This window comes from Porites lutea, chromosome 3 (assembly GCF_958299795.1).
Source record: "Porites lutea chromosome 3, jaPorLute2.1, whole genome shotgun sequence".
NCBI lineage: Eukaryota > Metazoa > Cnidaria > Anthozoa > Scleractinia > Poritidae > Porites > Porites lutea.
The window spans coordinates 13233822-13252320 of record NC_133203.1 but is presented as its reverse complement, the minus strand read 5'-3'; the positions used below and the strand labels follow the sequence as shown (position 1 = coordinate 13252320).

Below are 18499 nucleotides of genomic sequence, written 5' to 3'. Positions count from 1 at the left end.
AAACTATACGAAGTGTACATGAAGGGTGCATTCAATTTATGAAATTTCGCTGACCATTAATTTTTAAGGCGCACGATCAGCTCCTCGCAGCACGGTTTAGAAGAATCTTCGCGCCTTTCTCGAATTTTTCTAGCGCAATGGCTTTGCTTCTTAGAAATTCAAGGCAGCTACTGGTCAATCTGCGATTCAGTTCTCAAGTGCAGCAGGTAAAAAAAATACATTCTTAAAATAGGACGTTTGTCAGTCCAGAAACAAAATGGTGTCAGATGTTACATAATTTTTAACGGCCTGGCGGCCGGGTGCTGCAGTGGATTTATCAGTACGGCTGCAATACTCAGATACGTTCGTTCTTCTTTTTATGTCTCCCCGAAGTTGTATCATTCTAGGTACGTAGTTAGCAGGGCCGGCTTCAGCCAGTCATAGGCTTCCTCAAAGGGTAGGGGCGGGGTAAATCAGCAGGGGTGGGTGATGCCCACTTTGGTAAGGTTTCCGCACGTCCTCACAGTTTTATGATGCATACATCTAGACTCTGTTTATAGTTTAAAATACATTCATAAGCAGATGAGTTCTACCCTGTGTGCAGATGCCCCCTCCCCGAAAAAAAAAAAACAGGGAGGGAGAGATCCATTACTTGGAATTTTTTTTTTTTTTTTTTTTTTTGAGGGGAGGGAGCATTAATTTGTACACAGGCTCAATGAGTTCAAGCCAATCAGAGGAACAAATGTACATGAAACTAGTACAGCCCTCTCCCTTAATTTACATTCCATAAGGGAGGGGGGGGGGGGCATTCAGCATTTTAACAGAGAAAGGGAGTCATATTCTAGATTGTAATAATTGTGAATGAATGGGATACTGGATTTGGCAATTATTTTTTACAAGATGACACTAGCACTTCCATTTTCACAAGGCTGTGCTCTAAGGAAAATTACAGGGAGTTTGGTGCTCTGAGTCAGTGAATCCAGGGTGCCCAGCATAGGATTTCTATTAAAGAACTAAGATTTTCTGGTAGTCCAGGACATGGCTTCTGATATTTTACTGGTAGCAGAGCCGTGAAATTTAGGTGAATCTGCAAAATCCAGTGAAATTCACAAAAACATACAAAATGCTGCGAATTTCAATCGATTTCTAGCAAAATTTGCCCAGAAAATTCCCTCAAAATCAGCCTTTTTTTATCAAATGTTTTTTGGATGAAGTTAGCCCCAAAAATTTCCGCGAAACACCACGAAATCGGCGGCTTTTTCAGCGAATCTGTCTCTGAAAATCCCGCGTAATTTGACGTTTTTTCCCGCAACCTATCAGAAGCCCTGCCAAGAGCAAAAGAAAAATGAGCAATTAGCCCTGTTTCATTTCAGAATTGTTTTTCTGCGCCATGGTTGCGTTATAGTGCTGTGTGACCCAATATTGTGAAATACTTTCTTTTCTCTCTCTGAACTGCATGGTTGACCATGTTAATCAAAAAAGCTAAAGTACTTTTTTTGCTGAACTTATGCACCTATCAATGTAAACCCCATGGGGGGGAGTGCGGGCAAGGGGTGGGGATTTGACAAATTTTGAAATTTTTGGATCAAATTCCCCAGGGTGGGAAACGAAAGGTCGATCAAAAGTGTCAAAAAAGCCCCCACCCCAGGGGAAAAAATCTAAACAAAAAATACTATAACACTATATAAAACAAATTAAAAGAATATTTCAAATGTATGTTCTTACTACTTTTATTTATGGTTAACGTAAGCTCCGTTAAATTACTCGCTGTAATTTAGTATTTTCTCTCTCCACTAGCATCTCCTATTTTGAACAACGAAATCACTCCAGGAAGATTGACTGTGCTATAATTATAATATTAATGAAACGTAAAATGCTTTATAATGTCTGCTCAACATGTCGGAACTGGTCGGATCAGTGACCCGTAAAAAATCCTCTGACTTTCATGGTGGAATTCGATTTCAATCGAGTTTTACAATCAGATGGGAACTTGAAGATAAAACCTTTATCAAAATAAACATTATCTGTTTAGATGACAGTTTAAAGTATCAGATTATGGTGATTAAAACCAACGAAAACTTCATACCTTTCTCCAACAGCGTGACTTTCAGAAAGCCTCGAGGGACGGACTTGGTAACCGCTTCTGAATTGATACCAGGCTTCTCTCGGTCAAAGTCAAATGTCCCGACCCCGGGGTCGCTTCGCACGATCAAAAGCCCGACAGGGGGATAGTCTCAGGCATCAAATCCCTGCCCCTTGCCCGCACTCCCCCCCCCCCCCCCCCACAGGATTTACATTGATAGGTGCATTATAACACCATTTGTCATTTCATGGCCAGATTTGGTTACATTTTATGCTCAAAAGTGAATTTTCTCTGAAAACTTGGTACCTTACGTAACCCTTTTAATAGCCCCTGGGAATTTTGTGGAAAAACACTTTTAAAGCTAGTAAAGGTATTTTCTAGTCACTGTGTGCATGGGTAGTAAGAACTAAAACTTAAATACCAAAAAGCTGTTTGTAAGTTACACACTTCTCGGCTTCTGCTCTAGATGAAAAATATCAGCTTCTTTAGCTCAAAGAAACAGTCAGCAGTTATTTATTATCTATTATTTATTTTGTATTTATTTTATTATTATTATTATTATTGTTATTATTATTATTATTTTTTGCTAGAATTTACTTATGGCTTAATTCTGCAGTGGAAAAGTTTTTGGGAAAGCTTTTGGGTCGTAGGATTAGATGGAAGTGGGGGTTGGTAATGGAACAAGATTTTCACCAGAATTTTCGGGTCAACTTTACATGGCTTTTTGCCTTTTTTTGCTGGCCTCCTAGACTGAATAATGCTCATCTTGGTATGGTTTGAGAGATCCCTTCTCTTTGCACAAGTTAGAAGACAAAGTTGTTGTTGACTGTTAGAACTGATGATGACACAAGTGATATAAGAGACGTACCTCTGTATGGGCAGTTACAAGCTCTCCTTTCTCACCTTGAAGCTAATTCCTGCAATAGTAAATCTAACTGAGAAGTTGTGGGTTCATTTCCCAAGCATGAAAGATATTCTGATTCTCTGTACTAGAGCTAATGCGCAGGGGGCTTATCTCAAGTACTTAATAATTTTCGTTGAAGATTAATTCTTTGTTTATAATTATCTAATTTGTGTCAAGCACAATCCTTAACATTATTTTTTCTTCATCTTGTTACATGCATGTACACATGTTTTTATTGTACCATCTGTTACTAGTTCTCTTTAAGATAAGGAAACCTGTACCCTCTGTAAGGCACTTACTAAAAATTAACTACCAACTGGATAATTTGGTAGAAAGAGGAATAAAACAACAGAATAAGCAAAGAAAAATAAATTCTGAGCTCCAGGTGAGATTCAATGAAACAACCCTCCAAGTTTAAGATTGGATGCTCTAGCCACTGGGCTACTGGAGGCTCTGTGGTGAGCACGGTCGAAATTCAATTTCATCATAATTACACCAGCCATAGAGGACAGTATGTATGGTTTGTTCAAGATAGATTCAGATTACCTAATACACACTGCCTGAGTTACAAGAGTGATAAAATTTTTTTTTGAATTATGAGAGTGAATGACCTTATAAGAAAGCCTCTACTTGGGCTGAAAAAAAAAGAGAGAATTTTGCAGTTCAGCTCAAAACACATTTTCCTTGAGTACAGTTTTCATTTTATTTAAATGAAAACAATGATATTATAAGCCTTAGGCAAACGAAAATCCCATGTTACCTGTCAAAACAGCCACTATAATTATTAGAATTAAAATAGAGATAAGATTGCATCCATGATACAGTGTATCCTTTCAAGGTTTTGTTCTAGCTGTACTCAGTAGTCCCTGGCATCTAACTTTTGCTCCTGGACAACCAGAGAATCTTTTTTCACAAAAATGAAATGCTGGTCACTGTGGATTTTAAAGGCTCAGAGCACTGACCTCCCTTCAATTTTTCTTAAAGCACAGCCTTGTTCTTAGTATTAAGATCAGGCCCAGTTATTCAAAAGCTGGATAGTGCTATCCATCGGATAAACCACTATTCAGCAGATAAGTATTGTAGAAGGCATTGCACTACCCACTGGATGAAGATTTATCCACTGGATAGTGCTATCCACCATTTGAACAACTGGGCCCCGAATGATACAGCCTTCTCTGCAGCTACCCTCCCTACCCGGGGGAGGGAGGGTACTCTCATAAATTTCAGGCACATGAGTGCACCTCAGGGTCTTAAATTCTGATCTTGTTTAAAGATGAGACAAGTGAAAATTGATACCCTTTTTTGGGACTAAACCCAAAAAATGACACCCTATTCAAGGGGGGGAGGGGGGATACAAAAAAATTATTATTGCAACACTAACTTTTCCTTAAATTGTTTCCTTATACTCTAGGGAACAGCTCAGTTTTATCAGATGATTTGTTTCTCATGTAACCAAGCATTTGCATTCTTTAATTTTATCTGATTCAACTTAGATACCTTATCGACAAAGGAACACACAGGGAACAATGCCAAAATGAGCAAAAGTGATACCCTGTTTAAGGATCGCAACCCTTAAAAACCATATCCTATTGGGCGGCATATACATATGTAGCCCATACATCGTAGTACCCCCTATACCCTGACAATTGAAGTGGAGTGCTACACCCTCATCAATTTTAACCCTCACACAATCAACGACACATGTAGGCCAATCAGCAATCTAGTTCTATGTGACCTATACTACTGTTTCAGCAACAGCAGTTTGGGATTTTTCCTGTCTCCTTTCAAGGTTTCAACTAAAATTACTTCACTAGGCAATAATGCAATCCAGTTCATTTTGTCAATATTTGCAGCCAGTGTGATCTTGCTGGTCCTTTTTTACATCCCAGTTGGTATTGTGGTACATGTAGGAATTGAAGCCTTTTTAGGGTGTTCTGTACTTGTGTCGATGAAACAGTACACTATTGTTATAGTTGCATGCTCAAGTTTTGCCATGGTTTCAAACTAGTCCTTTTTTGCTAATTTTGAGGAGATTTTTTTAATATGAGCAAACTACTGCTTATTATGCCACTTAATGGTCATGATGTTCTACTTTTATTCAGGCATTCCGTTATTGTCATGTTGGTATCATAGCAGCAAAGGAACCTTTTCAGGTGGAAGTGGTTGAAGGAAAGAAATATTCTTGGTGCAAATGTGGACTGAGTAAAAAACAGGTATGAACTAGAAAATGATCTTCATGGCAACCACTTGATAAGTGACCACATGTACTTAACACCATTTAGTCAAAAATCATTTGGGGAAGTGTCCGTCTTCTAGAGATTCAAAGAAAACTGACTTAAGAACGGTTTTTAAGAGAGGGTAATGAGTACCAAATGAGCCAATTCCTGTGCTTGGAAGCGTATGAAACAGAACACTAGAACTAGGTGGAGCCAATCAGCTTCAACTCAATTAGGCTATTTCTGGTGAAAATGATTTTCATATCAATGGCTTTGCACTTAGGCTCACATTGAAACAGAGGCTAAGGCAACTCAGAAATGAATATTTTTAATTAAAAAAGGGATGAAAGCCTCTGCGGGTTAAGGGTTACTTATTGCTTCTTCATTCATTAGGGGAAAACGAAAGGGTACAAGTATATAGAGTGCAAAATTTATCATGGTCAAATATAAGAAAATTTGCAATATCCAGAACTTAATTGCTTTACGTACTTCTGTTTTCTGTTAGGTAATGGTTTTACACTGATGTAAACGATCCTTAAGTTTTTCCTATCTAGTTTAAATTTTGATAACTTGAAATTACTGTACATGTGTACATGTATTAATAAAACAAATCGAAATGTAATGGTTGTTTCAGGAGGTTTGAAACTAATCGAAATTACTGTCAAAAGTATGTTTTCAAACAAAGCCATCCATGTACAATTTGTGACCACATGTTACCGTCCTTAAAATTCCACATCAATGTGACATTTACATGGAACATTGCATGCAGTGAGCGTTGATCATTTTTATATTTTAGCCATTCTGTGATGGTAGACACAAAGCCACTCCAATCAGGCCGATCCGATTCGTTGCCGAGCAGAGTAGTACAGAGGTATTCCTTTGTGGCTGTAAGCAAACAGGCTCCCCGCCGTACTGTGATGGTACACACGCTACTGAGAGTGTGCAGTCTGCAGATATACATACATGAAAAATCTTTTTATCGATTGAATGTGGATTCTACAATCCTAAAAGACACAAGTGCTTCTTTCAGAAAAACTGAAGAACTCCATCGTCCGTTTTCCTCTTTTCTTGGGACCAAACAACCTAATTTATCCAGTCTCTGAATTTACGAGAGGTATTTGACCCCGTCAAATTCAGTAGCCAATTTATCAGGAGAGATTGTAATAAATTAATTAATAAAGAGATCTTCCTGAAACAGGTCCTGTGATGTGAAATGTAAAACCCTCAGGTTTTTTGTGAGCACGTTCATTAAAACTGCAATCATTGTATAAGCGATGTCCTCGATAAAATGTAACAGTTTGTCAGTACTGAAAGGTGAACAATTGCTTAATACGGAACTTAGGGTATCTCAGAGCTCGAAAAACGCTCCGTTCAGTATTCCGGGGCAAGTAGATTTTCTATTGTTTTCTTGCTGGCTAAGTAACTTTTAATGCTCACTCGCCCAACGGGCAAGAATCCTAACAACTTATCCTCTTTAGAACAAAATCATTAACTTTGACGCGTAAGAAGTGGCCACAGACAAGCAAACTGTGAGAGTTGGCTTGCCCAAAGGACATGCTTCGTACTGTACACTTTCTTGAGATTCTTGTCTTAAAAGTTGCTTCCGCGAAGTTTTCTTCTTAGAAATAAATGGATCAGGAATTACAGTACGTGTCGCTAAAGCTACTCGCAGTGCAGTCAGTGTTTACAAATTAGAGGCCTCTGAATGTCCATCAATAATCCAAGAAACAATCCAACTTTTGCTCTCAATCAAATTCCACTGCGAGCAGGCTCTTCTTTACTTATTTATTTACTGATTTTTTGCAAGTTACTCCATGCATAACTCATGCACTTGAGCGAGCGAGCGGCGAAGCCGTAAGCCGCAATAAACGAGGGCGTAAGCGTGTCGTCTTAATTCCCTATTGTAATGTCGTTGCGTGCAATCGCGCTGGCTGAGATATTAAGAACTGACAGGATTTTAAGAGAAAAGGCGGACTGCTAGCAGTCTGTCTACAATCCAATGCTTAAGGGTAATAAAGCAAACACTGAGGGAGTCTTAATTTTTTCATTATTTTTCTCAAATGTTTGCGGGCTAGTACCTGCGCGAGCGCAGAGCGACGAAGCCGGAATAGAGACGCGAAAAGCAAGGGTAACAGCTCGAAGCGAAATATTGCGCCTTAAATGTGAAACTTAGAAAATCATAATAGCAACGGCATGCGTAACAACCAGCGGGCACACGGTCACAGGTCATCTTCCCGTTTGCCTACAAACGTCCAGTTCTAATTGTTGATTAGATACGACTGTAAGGAGGGTACCAAGGTTCAACTGGTCCTGGGCTAATAGTGCATACTCTGTATTAGGGAGGATAGCTATAGCTAGAACTAGTAGGGCTCTTTGGGTCTTGCGAAGCCATAACAACCGCACCTTCAGTGACGGGAATGATGTGTAATCTGGATAGTGATTTATCCGGCGGAGGACAGCGCTATCCACCCTTTGAACAACAAAGGCCGGCCGTGTAATAAGTTTTAAGTCGCAATTTTCAACAAGTTACTGGGTCTATGAACTGTGAACGGTTTGAACCGAGGATTCATTTCAAAAGTAGGTTGAGTTTGATCGTCCGGGTGAACGTAGTCCTGAGTAGGACTGTTGTTGTTGACAGTGACTGACGTTTCGACAACTTGTGCGGTAGTCATCTTCAGAGTCAAAGTGAGTTGTATCACGTCAGTTGATGGTATTATACTCTGGTTATTGGTCTGATTGGTCAATTATGTTGCGATGTTATTGGTCGTCTATCAGTTAAGCTGTGATGTTAGTGGCTGTGAAGACTCGTAATCAGTAATTGGTGCGTTTCGATCAGTCTATTGTCACAGTTAAACAGTCGTCTATTGATAGCCAAATTGTCAGTTCTCCAGTCGTTCTCTCGTAGTTAGTTTTGCTTGATCTCGTCAAAAAGTCGTTTGTACGGCGCCGGTAACTGTTGGCTACGATTCAGTGGCGTTTTACGGGGTCTATATATGTTGTTAATCCCCCTTCGCCTAGCCAGTGTTAATGGAAGCAGACTGTGACAAAAGTTCTCAGAAACATCCGACATTGAATAAGGCAGTCCTTGTTCAATAAGGAAAGTGCACACACACTTCTAAAACTTATAACATCGGCGAAAAATATTTATACTTTAAATTGTGCAATAAGCCTTTCTGTTAATATTTTCTTAGTCCATTATATTAAAAAATATCTTATCTAATTATTAAAATTGCAATCGCCGCCGCATATGAAGAGTAAAAAATTTCACTCTTGCAATAAAATTTAATTTAAAAAAAAAAAAACTAAACGCGTTTCTGAAAACGGGAACATTTTCGAAACCTTTTAAATAATCCTATTTAGCGTTTCCGTAGGAAACGTATTGCCCAGTCTAGTAACACTACCATACTACTTAATATCATAGCAAATCTTCTGTTATAACTAGTTATTTCTGACGTTTGAAAAATGAACTGAAAACGACGCTTTAAAATTTGCTGGATTGTAAAGTTAAGTTTTCAAGTACAGTGGAAATCTCCATGGGAGATATTAAGACAAGTGAAAAGTGGCCGAGTCGATCGAGTTGTTTTCTTCTTTTCTTTCTTCAGTGGGGCTAAAAGAAACTACTTAAACTACTTAAAGAAAATAGCTACGTTTTTGTTCTTGTCAACGCCAAGTTAAACTATTGTCTCTCCCTGTTAAAAAATGAAGCTCCATAGATTTCCCCAAAACAGCAGCCTGCGAAACAGCTGACACAAAATCCGTACTGATGACGTATCACTACCCCTGGGTGGCTTCTGATTGGTCGTGCCGCGTGGGGAATTTATTTCAACCAATCAAAAAGCACTACCCAGATCTGGTTAGTGACACGTCATCAGTACAAGATTTTTATGCTCGTTCCTCAGACGTAATTTTGCGGGAAATCCAGTGCTGTTTTCTCCGGCTACCATAACAGTTGTTAACGCGTTAACCGCCTACGTCTATGAGTACTCCATACAATTCAATACCGGCATTAACCGCCTACGTCTATGAGTATTCCATACAATTCAATACCGGAAAGAAAAATACTAAATCTCCCTGAGGAATTCTTGCCCGTCTGAAAAATCCTAAAATACCGAAAGGCCCCCAGTTCTCCGTCGACTGGCCATGTGGCTGTGTAGTAAGGGAAAGGATCCTTGAGCCCGCGATCATTGTCATGCTTTTTCAGTGTCTTCCAAATACGTCCATCAAGCGACCCTTCTAGGCGCCAATTACGAATGATTGACATTCCATTGTCTCTTCCATGTCGCAGGGAGTAGTGGGTGAGATATAAAGCGTATTTTTCCGTTAAGTCTACACACCACCATGATTTGTCTTCGTCCTTTGTTCCACTTAAGCTTCCTCTGCGATTTTCAAGCAGATCAATTGCGTCACTGTGCTCATTATGATCAGAGGAGCGCGTGGCGATTATTCTTGTAGGAGAGGCGCTGGTACCACCGGGGTTCACCCATGGAGTTGTACCAAAGTTTGTTCCCAGGGCATAGAGAACGCCGTGTCTGTCGAAATCTTTCCTGTAGTTTAATACGCCTGTGTTAATTGAAAACGAAAAAAGCATCTACATCAGCCATTTTTTTGCAAGCTAATATAGATAAAATTAATAAGAAGCATTCACCGAGGTCTGTTCCTGCAATGGGTCAGATTACATTCATTCTTTAGGGATAACCGGGATTTGATGCGGATCCAAGATCACACGGATGAAATGGTACATCAAACGTTCACATGAATCCTTGTCCAGATGGGATTCAAAAATCATCCCATGGCATAATTATATTGTTTATTTTATACAAAACTCACTACAACAATATTTTGTTTTGGGGGGCCATATGATCCACCAAGGGAGCAAAAGACAATACACACAAAATCTCGAACTTCCGTCATCTTACCTTCGTCTGGCCTTCTCATAGAAGATTTTTTTGAATCGCAAGTAGCCAGAGCAAAAGTCGAAACAAGCAAGAGCGTCCTCAAACGTTTGCTTGTTGGCCATACTAAGGCTGCCCAACAAGTGCTAATTTGGGGTCATGAAGTGGGACGAGTAATTGCGGTGGAAAACAATGCTCCCTAATTCTGAGACGACCTTAGGCTCAATTTCCGCCGCGCTCTCTCGGGTCCGGTCTAATTCCGCACCTAGAAGAGAAGGGAGGCGCGCGGGCTCCTTTCTCGATCAGCGGCTGTTAATCAAACCTATCGTAGCCAAATAAATTATAAACAGAACTGCAAACTTACGGCCTGGCATGCTCCGCATCCTTTGAATTTCTTCTTTTAAAGTGTCGCACCTGGCGCGTTCCACGTTTGCGGCCTCGCGAAGTCGCGTAATATCTTCACGTTTGTCCGTTTCCTGATTGCTTAGTTCCCTCATCAATTTTTCCACTTCCTTTAACGCGTCTTTTTTTGCCTTGTTTTCAACCAACAGCTCTTCTTTCACTTCTTTTACCTTCTTCTTTTCACGAGACAAATTTTTCTTTACTTTAAGGAACTCTTCTTGGTGTTTCTCGACTTGTGATTTTTCCCTACTCAGTTCCGTCTTTATTTTATGAACTTCAGATTTGTGTTTATTTATCTGTTCTTTTAGTTCTTCGTTCTGCACTTGTAGATTTTTCATTTCCTGTAACTGCTGTTCTTTTGCTCCACAAAGCATTTTTTGCAGTTCTTTCTCAAAGTCTCTTGATAAAGCTTCATGTTCTTCCTTCATGCTTTGCAATTCCTTTTGAAATGTTTGCCTTTCTCGCATATGTTCGTCCCCCAATATTTTGATGCGGCTGTTTATTTGCTTATTTTCCTCCTCCAACTTCTCTTTTTTTGCTTTGATTAGGTCTTTTTCAGTTCGCAGCAAGTTACATTCTTCCTCACGTTCGTCACAACGCGAGCAGTTCAGCCCATCTGCAAAGAAATAACAACAACTTATAACATCGTTTTTTATGCTAACGTCATTGACATTTTCAGAACTCACGCTCCTTAACTTTTGATTTGACATTTTCACAATGGTCTTGGAACTGGTTGGTGTTCTAGCACTGTTATTTGCTTTTTTGTGGTGAATATGATTTCTAATATGAAAAGCATAAAAAAGTGGAATGATTTTTCGCAAATAAACCAAAGAAAAAACATTCGGCCACCGCAATTTCGCGCATTTTCCTCTACATATAAAACCGGCTTAAGCGCGTCACACTGACCCTCCCTTAAATTAATCTTGAAAGGTTTTTGCCAAGTCCATAGAGCTCATTATTTGCGCGGTGCGCGTCCCATGGCATGCATTTCGGGTCACATTGGTCCTGCTGTTCGTAACGGCTAGGCGACCGAATCGCATTGGCCTAGAAGGCCGGAGAAAACGCCATACAGGGACTGGTAGGAGGTTTCGTCCCTTCAATTTCGTGAGTGTGTGTTTTTTCATTCGTTGTTTCTTTCTTTTTCAATTATGATTGTCATCTCCTTCCATTAAGAAACATTTCTACCCCCTGTGCTAAACTCACCTTCAAATTCAAATTGCACTATCTCTCCGGGAGAAGTGGCCCTGTCATGGACGCTCGCTGTTCGATGTGTTTCCATACTAGCAAGAGTTTCCTCGAGTTGTTTCTCTAATTCCTCGCATCTTCGTTTTGTTCCTTCGTGCTCTTTCACCACTCTAGCCAGATCCTTTCTTGTCTCTTCTAGCTCAACTGCTAGGTCTGCGCCATTTTTCAAAAATTTACTGTTCTTTTCCAAGACTGCATTCTCAGTAAGACAAAGGGGAGTGAGGACCGTCATTGGAGATTGATCAGAAAGGACAATTTCTCGTTGGCGAGAAGTTGAGTGAAGGTCATCGTGAAGAAATGTTTCGTTTAAAATATTGTTGTTGTAGTCTGACAACTTTCGGACCATCTCTTTGTTTTCTTTTGTTTTCTCATCCAGTGTTTCCTTGAGTTTGCACAACTCTTTCTCCGTTCGTGATCTTGCTTCGTCTAGCTGGTCACACAAACCCCGTAAGCGCTCCGTCTCCTCGATATAAACTTCTTTTTCACTTCTTTCAGCCAATACTTGTTTTTCCAGTTCTTCAATTGTTGTCTTCAGTTGTTGAATTCTGCTTTCCATGAGTTTCTTATCGTCTTCTCCTTTTGTCATTAACATTTTATTCATACTTTTTAGTTCCTCGCATTCCTTTAGAGTTTTCTTGTGATTTTGTCGTTCTTTTTCTAATTCCGTCCTCGTTATTTTAACTTCTTCCCTCAACCTCGCGCTACGTGTTCTCGCGCGGTTCAATTCTGTCTTGATCTCCTCCATTTCTTTAGAAAAAAGTATTTAAAAAAATATCACGCAAAATAATAAAGGCCTCTGCGATAAATAACTATGGACGCCGTCTCCAATAAACCGACAACGGCTGGGCTTATTTACCTGCCGTGCCCATGTACGGGGTGATTTTGCGGCCTTGCCACCAAAACGAGGCAACATATCATTGCCATCTTTCATGTAATATGAATCTCGTCAGGTTCCAAAAGCTCTGACTGGTGACGAACTTTTTTTAAAACCTTTTGGTTCATTTACCTTCCTCTGAACACAATAAAACCAATACGGGAGAAGATCAGTAAGGGTACGGCTTCGTTACATTACCAGCTGCCGGTAGTATGAAATCAAGCATCATGATTGTTCATGAGCTTTTATTAAATGGAAGGGGATCCATGATAAATTCCTTCTTGAATCGCAGGGGGATCAGTTCCTGTCCAAAAATAATTCTTGCAAGGGTCCCCGTACAGTTTGCACACCACCAGTAAAAGGTCTATGAAGCCTCGTAGAGGAAGATAAATGTGATAGTCGTTTTTTAATCAAGTATAACAACCTGGCTCCTGTTTTAACATAGATTTTCCCTTCTTTTATTATCAGTAAACCCCTATAATTAGGACAGAACAACGTCTAACAGAAAATGTTTTACCTGATTGCTGTACTAACGGAGAGGCTAAATGTGGCTGGACTTCCTGCAATGCTTTTACAAAGTCTTCAAACGCTTTTGGCCCTCTCCTGGGTAGAATGTCTAACAGCTTATCACTCGCATCTTCTCGAGTAGCTCTCACTTTAATTTCTTGCTCATCTGTGACATCTAAGACGTTCACTAGGTGAGGTAACAACTTCACTGGCTCCAGATCCCTTCTGAGTGTGGACCAGTTTCGTCGCAAGATTTCTCGGTGTTTGCCATCCATGGCGCCCCCAGTTGTCCTTTATTAGTACCAGATTTGTTCCTACATAAAATGGTTCAAATTTCTTTTAAACCCTGGAACAAGTAATTCTTTGCGCGTTTTAGGAGACAAATTTGGTAACTGATGTCACTGAATGTTTGCTGGTTACAAAAAAACATCGTGAAATCAATGAGACATTGTTTTTTCGCCGTACTGTCGAAACAAATACAAAATTTTTTAGGGTAAAACCATAATAGTAACAGTTGTGAGCTTCGACAAGGTTTTTCTCATTCTACAGTTTGTATGATAAAAGTATTTCAAATAGTCATTCTAGCAGGTTGTGTACAAGTCTGTACTCTTTCTATGTACAGTGAACAGTTGAACCTAGCGGCCTGTTACCAACGTACCGAGAAAAAATTGATGGTAAATCCAGCAGCACTGTATCCTCTGGGCGGTATCAAGGGGGGTTGGATCTCATCCAAAAAAATGAGGTTTTCTTTACTCTAAGTCTTCATACTTTTCAATTAAATTTTAAAACAAATAACAAGGAAATTGATTATTGGTCCTAAGATTAGTTAAGCAGTGAAGTGTTTTTGTGTCAAAGTAAAATCGACTCCGTAAGCCGGATGTTGTTGTTTAAGATTTACACAATGGACCTTCTAGTCAATTGTTGTGATTTAATATATTGCCTAATATTGCACTTTCAGTTAGTAAACAGGCGGAATGTCAAATGGAAGGGAACTTATTTGTCAGTTACAAAACACTGCAAGCTAATTTTTTATGGAGACAACAGTCCTTTGATTTTAACATCCGGTGGAGTCGGGGTTTTCCCTTAATTAATTTCAAAGCCGAGAGGTAAAAAGCGTCTTTTTCTGTAGTGATTCGTCACGTGGAACAAAAGCGGGTAAAGAAAATAAAAAAAAGGAACAAAAGAATCTGCAGGTGAAAATCTTTAGCTCAATTGAATGTTGATTTCAATAGCTTTTTGTGTTTTCTCAATAAGACCGTTCATTTGAATCGAAAGCTGTCTGGTTTTATATGACCTGTTTATCGTTTTTAAATGACTCGCCATTTTAACTGAAAGTAATTTATAAACTGTGACCCTTTGTTAACTGACTACGACAGAGGGCAAACCTTATACGAATTTCTTTGTCTAATGCAAAGCAACTTGATGGTGTTTGATGAAATTTATTCACGAGGATGACTCAATTGATTTCATTGTTATTGGAATACTGAATACATTAAACGGTCCATTGCAATCAACCCCTATTCACGAAGTTGAAAATCAAGAAATGTTTATGTGAAAGATCCGGCCAAAAATACAAGTGTGTAAATAACTTAGCCAATTACCCACGTTCAGAATTCAATTATAAAATCGAAAGCGGCGTGCTAACAGCTTTGTATAAGAATGTTATATTTATGTTGATCGAAAACATTGTTCAAGTCATTCTCGATGACAAGAGTAATTGAACATTGTGTAACTTTGCAAAGTGTAAACAAAGTTGTTAAAACTCGCCATGATGTGATTAAATATTTAAGTTGGCGTGAATTGGACTGGAGAAAAGGCGTCATGCGATCAGCTGCCAAAAGAAACTCGACCCTGATTATTTGGAGAGGAAAGATCACGGAAGAATCGAGAGAAAGTCGCGGTTTAATATCTGGATCGTGATATCGGCTAGTTCAAACAGTCTGCCAACAAAATAAGCAGGTTGCTTAAATAGTGTTTAACGTATCGTAAGAACAAAAACTCCAGTTGTAAACCAACTTACATACCCGTCTAAATCTTGGCGGATCGATTGAGTAGTGAGTCGTCTCGGGTCTGGCAGGATCTGAGCCGAGAACTGAAGCCGTCAAACGTGATCTTCGTTCATTTAAAGAGCCGTGGGAATCCAAGATGGTGAATTATATGCGAATCACCTGCCCTTTCGTTCGAAAATATGAAAACCATAAGGTTTTTGTCGAAGCAAGAGAGAGAGAGAAGACAATTCCCCCTCTAAAGACATAAGAAAGCAGTTTGACCTTTGGGGTACCTTATACTGAATTACAAGTGACGTAATGGTTCCTTATAGAAGCCAATCAAATCGAGCTGAACTGTGTTCTCCGTTGCCATGACAAAGTGTATTTAGCCTACTTTTGAAATGAGCCCTTACAATTCGCATTGCGTTTAAGTATAAGTCGAACGCTCTATATTTTGTTGCAGACCTGAATACTTACGTTAGTGGCATGCACATTGACGTATTTATCTTTTTGGACATCTTGAAATGTCGAAATTATTTTCTACAAGTTTTGCTGACCAATCCGAGACCCAGATGTAGACAAGGCAGACAATGTCCGGCCCTGGTCCCGGGGGGAACTTGTGGTCAGGTTCTGATAAGCACTTCTGATGTTTCAAAATTACTTTGTCCTTTGTCTTTGCGTTTTGTAAAGATGATTGGAAAAGTTTAATCGCAATCGATAGTTCCTCATCTGATCACAATTTAATAATAATGTCAGGTGTTTTGATCCGTCCAAGGAAACATGTAGTACAGTGTTTGAACAGGCCTTAATCTCTCTTGTTGAGAGTTGTGAACAAGCGTATGCAGTACTCGACGTTTGCCATATTAAACTCTTGACTATACCAAGGTCAAAAGACTGATAGAATTTTTGCACTTACACTCTTTTTTCTATAATTAAGAATGTTGTTTTTTCGGGCCAGGCTTAATATTCTTACTCTTCTGCCGATTTTAGCCTGAAAATATTCTTGCTTTATTTCAGGTCTATTGAAAAAGCTTAGACCTGGCTTTATAATATTTTAGCGATTCAGTCACGCAATCAGCAGTTTTAAAGCTTACCTTACTCGTATTTCATTGTTGACGTCCAGCGGTTTTACCGAAAACAAGGGTTTGGCTGGGGTGCTCAGTCTCGAAGGCTCATAAAACCTGGTCATATTGCATTTACTGGCGCATTTGCGGTTTTCGCTTTGTCGGACTCTCGAAGAAGAGCAAGATGGGCAAGTAAAGGAAAAGAAGTCGAGAACGACGGTATGAAAATCTAACTACTATTTTGCAATTTTTATACCACACTCTTGCAATATTTTTCTGTTCAGATCATGGTTGTAAAATGCTGCGCGCAAATTGAAGGCCACTGTTGTTTATATTTCCAGATCACGTTCCTATTCCTGGTCGCCAGCGAGAGGACAGAGAGAACGGTCACAGCGATCAGCTAGCCTGTGAACAGGCTCTCTGTGTGGGGAAAAAATAGCTCCACCAAAGGCCTGTTCACAGGCTACGATCAGCGAGCCGAAGGCGATCTTCAAGCCGGTCAGTTAAGTGTTCTACTAATTCCTCTTTTCAGCTTGATAAAATATTCGACATTATAGTTTCTCATAGAAACACTGTAATTTCTCACGCGGTTCTGGCTTCAAAAACCGTGACAAGGTCTTCACTATTGCAATGCGCAACTGTGTCAGAAAGAGTAACTATAGTAATAGAGAACAATGCATCAGATACATTGTCCTTGACAGATCTTAAAGGACATTTTTCTTTACGTAGATCTCGGAAATCTCAGTCGAAAAGGTCTCGTTCACCGAATCGTCATCACAGACATGAAATGCATCAACGACCAAGGTAAAGCTAATTCGTTTTTTGTAAATCTGATACCCTGTGTTATATGATGAACTGATCGGTGCATGTAAAAGTCATGCGGGCGAGTACATCACCACATTGTCGCCAAGTATCAGCGAGTATATCACTGAGTACTATCGCAGATATGAAGCAAGCGAATAAGCGAAAATATTGTGGGTCGTGGGAGAAATAAAACGCTAAATGCACATCCTCGATCTTTAGATCAGTGTTTAGATACTGTTTATTCTAGTAACCAAAGTATTTTAAGCGTGCTTTACTTCTGTCCAGTTTTTTCGAAGCCCTATGCAGCTTGACCATCACTTTCATGCTAACAATCCATACCGGGAAAGAGGTCGTGGAAATTTCGTGTTAAAAGGATGGGAGTGATCTTCGTTTACTTCAAATCGATTGGAACCTGTTTATTACATGTTATTACGAGAGGCATCGTAGGATATTGAGCTAGCTTATTTCTAACTCTTACCTCCGGAAATCGCTCTGGGTAGTACATTATTCAGCTGATTATTAACATTACTTGTAAGGGACGGAGCATCAGGAGAAGATTGGGAATCATTGTGCCCCAAACTCAAAGTTTAAAAATGCTTGAAGAACTCCAGGGCCTTGACGAAGAACGTTGTGATCACCTGGTTACTAAAAATTGGCTTGAGCAATCAGAGGAAGATCCTTTAGTCTACAATGAAGGAAACTTTGACCATCAAAACTCACCAAAATGCATCATGGACCGAGTCTCTGTTGATCGGGAGGCTGAACAATGAACAAGAAGGAACGAAGAACGGCGTCTCAAGAATTTGGCTAACGGGCTTCTAGACAACAAATCAGACGACAGTGACGATGAGAGCCAGGAAGAGGAGAATCTTGCAGAAGTGGAAGACGAAGAGCCTAATAGCAGAACCCAGTTTGAGGCTGGACGCAGTAGATCTGGGAGAAGAGTCACCAGATATCTTCTTTAAATACACGTTTTGCATTTTCAGCCTCAATTTCACTATTGCGATAAAATGGAAAAGCTTAAAATAACAATAATGAGGCTATAAGTGGCAGAAATGAAATATTAGCATGCAAGAGTCACGTAAACACTTTTAGTGCTCGAGTGGAGTCTTCTTTAATGTTTAACACCGGTCTCATTTTCTCGATAAGCCTTTCTCATAGTCCTTCGTGGTTGTAGGTGGCCTTGCGCTCTCTTACCTTGTGCTTCGCGCTCGGTCTTGGCTCCCATTGTGTGTATTTTTCTCCTTGCCAGCTCACCTTCCGAAGCTCGACTTGAAGACAATTCTATTCGTTAATGAACAAAGTCTCAAAAATCAAAAAAACGAACTTCGATCCACGTTTCTTCATAATTGAAAATTCGATGGTATAAGTGTCGTGCCTTATAGAGATTCTTTTGCCATATATTTAGATTCAGTCCTTTTATTCATTTCTTACGTGACGTTAACTTGAAGCCGTCGAAACGTGGAGATTTAGTTTTTTATTTAATTGTCGTCTATATCTCGTCTATTTTTATCGCATTGTTTAATAGAGTGTTTTCTTTT

The 18499-nt window shown here is 39.6% G+C and overlaps 2 protein-coding genes across 3 annotated transcripts; one reads left to right on the top strand and one right to left on the bottom strand.

Annotated features, from left to right (window-relative positions):
* Positions 1 to 79: 79 nt before the first annotated feature.
* LOC140930542 (uncharacterized) lies at positions 80 to 6825 on the top strand. Its single transcript, XM_073380270.1, has 3 exons — positions 80 to 206; positions 5069 to 5179; positions 5979 to 6825. Exons 1-3 carry the CDS (start codon positions 138 to 140, stop codon positions 6147 to 6149), a joined length of 351 nt encoding a protein of 116 aa, XP_073236371.1. The 5' UTR covers positions 80 to 137; the 3' UTR covers positions 6150 to 6825.
* A 2259-nt stretch (positions 6826 to 9084) lies between these two features.
* Positions 9085 to 15314, bottom strand: LOC140930533 (uncharacterized). 2 transcript variants are annotated; one of them, XM_073380256.1, is made up of 6 exons: positions 15127 to 15314; positions 13113 to 13416; positions 11680 to 12468; positions 10439 to 11092; positions 9197 to 9742; positions 9085 to 9150 (listed from the first exon to the last, which is right to left on the bottom strand). In XM_073380256.1, exons 2-6 carry the CDS (start codon positions 13375 to 13377, stop codon positions 9143 to 9145), a joined length of 2262 nt encoding a protein of 753 aa, XP_073236357.1. In that variant the 5' UTR covers positions 13378 to 13416; positions 15127 to 15314; the 3' UTR covers positions 9085 to 9142. The 2 variants fall into 2 exon arrangements, with proteins under 2 accessions (XP_073236357.1, XP_073236356.1); XM_073380255.1 differs by having other exon boundaries at positions 9085 to 9742.
* Between the last annotated feature and the right edge of the window lie 3185 nt (positions 15315 to 18499).

What these genes read in the sequence shown, in the direction of transcription:
- LOC140930542 (XM_073380270.1), top strand. Translation starts at nt 138, where the DNA reads ATGGCTTTGCTTCTTAGAAATTCAAGGCAGCTACTGGTCAATCTGCGA. An exon ending in TCAGTTCTCAAGTGCAGCAG is followed by an intron (nt 207 to 5,068) that starts GTAAAAAAAATA and finishes ACTTTTATTCAG; the next exon opens with GCATTCCGTTATTGTCATGT. An exon ending in GTGGACTGAGTAAAAAACAG is followed by an intron (nt 5,180 to 5,978) that starts GTATGAACTAGA and finishes TTTATATTTTAG; the next exon opens with CCATTCTGTGATGGTAGACA.
- LOC140930533 (XM_073380255.1), bottom strand. Translation starts at nt 13,377, where the DNA reads ATGGATGGCAAACACCGAGAAATCTTGCGACGAAACTGGTCCACACTC. An exon ending in TCCGTTAGTACAGCAATCAG is followed by an intron (nt 12,469 to 13,112) that starts GTAAAACATTTT and finishes TTTTTTCTAAAG; the next exon opens with AAATGGAGGAGATCAAGACA. An exon ending in GATGCGGAGCATGCCAGGCC is followed by an intron (nt 9,743 to 10,438) that starts GTAAGTTTGCAG and finishes CAATTAACACAG; the next exon opens with GCGTATTAAACTACAGGAAA.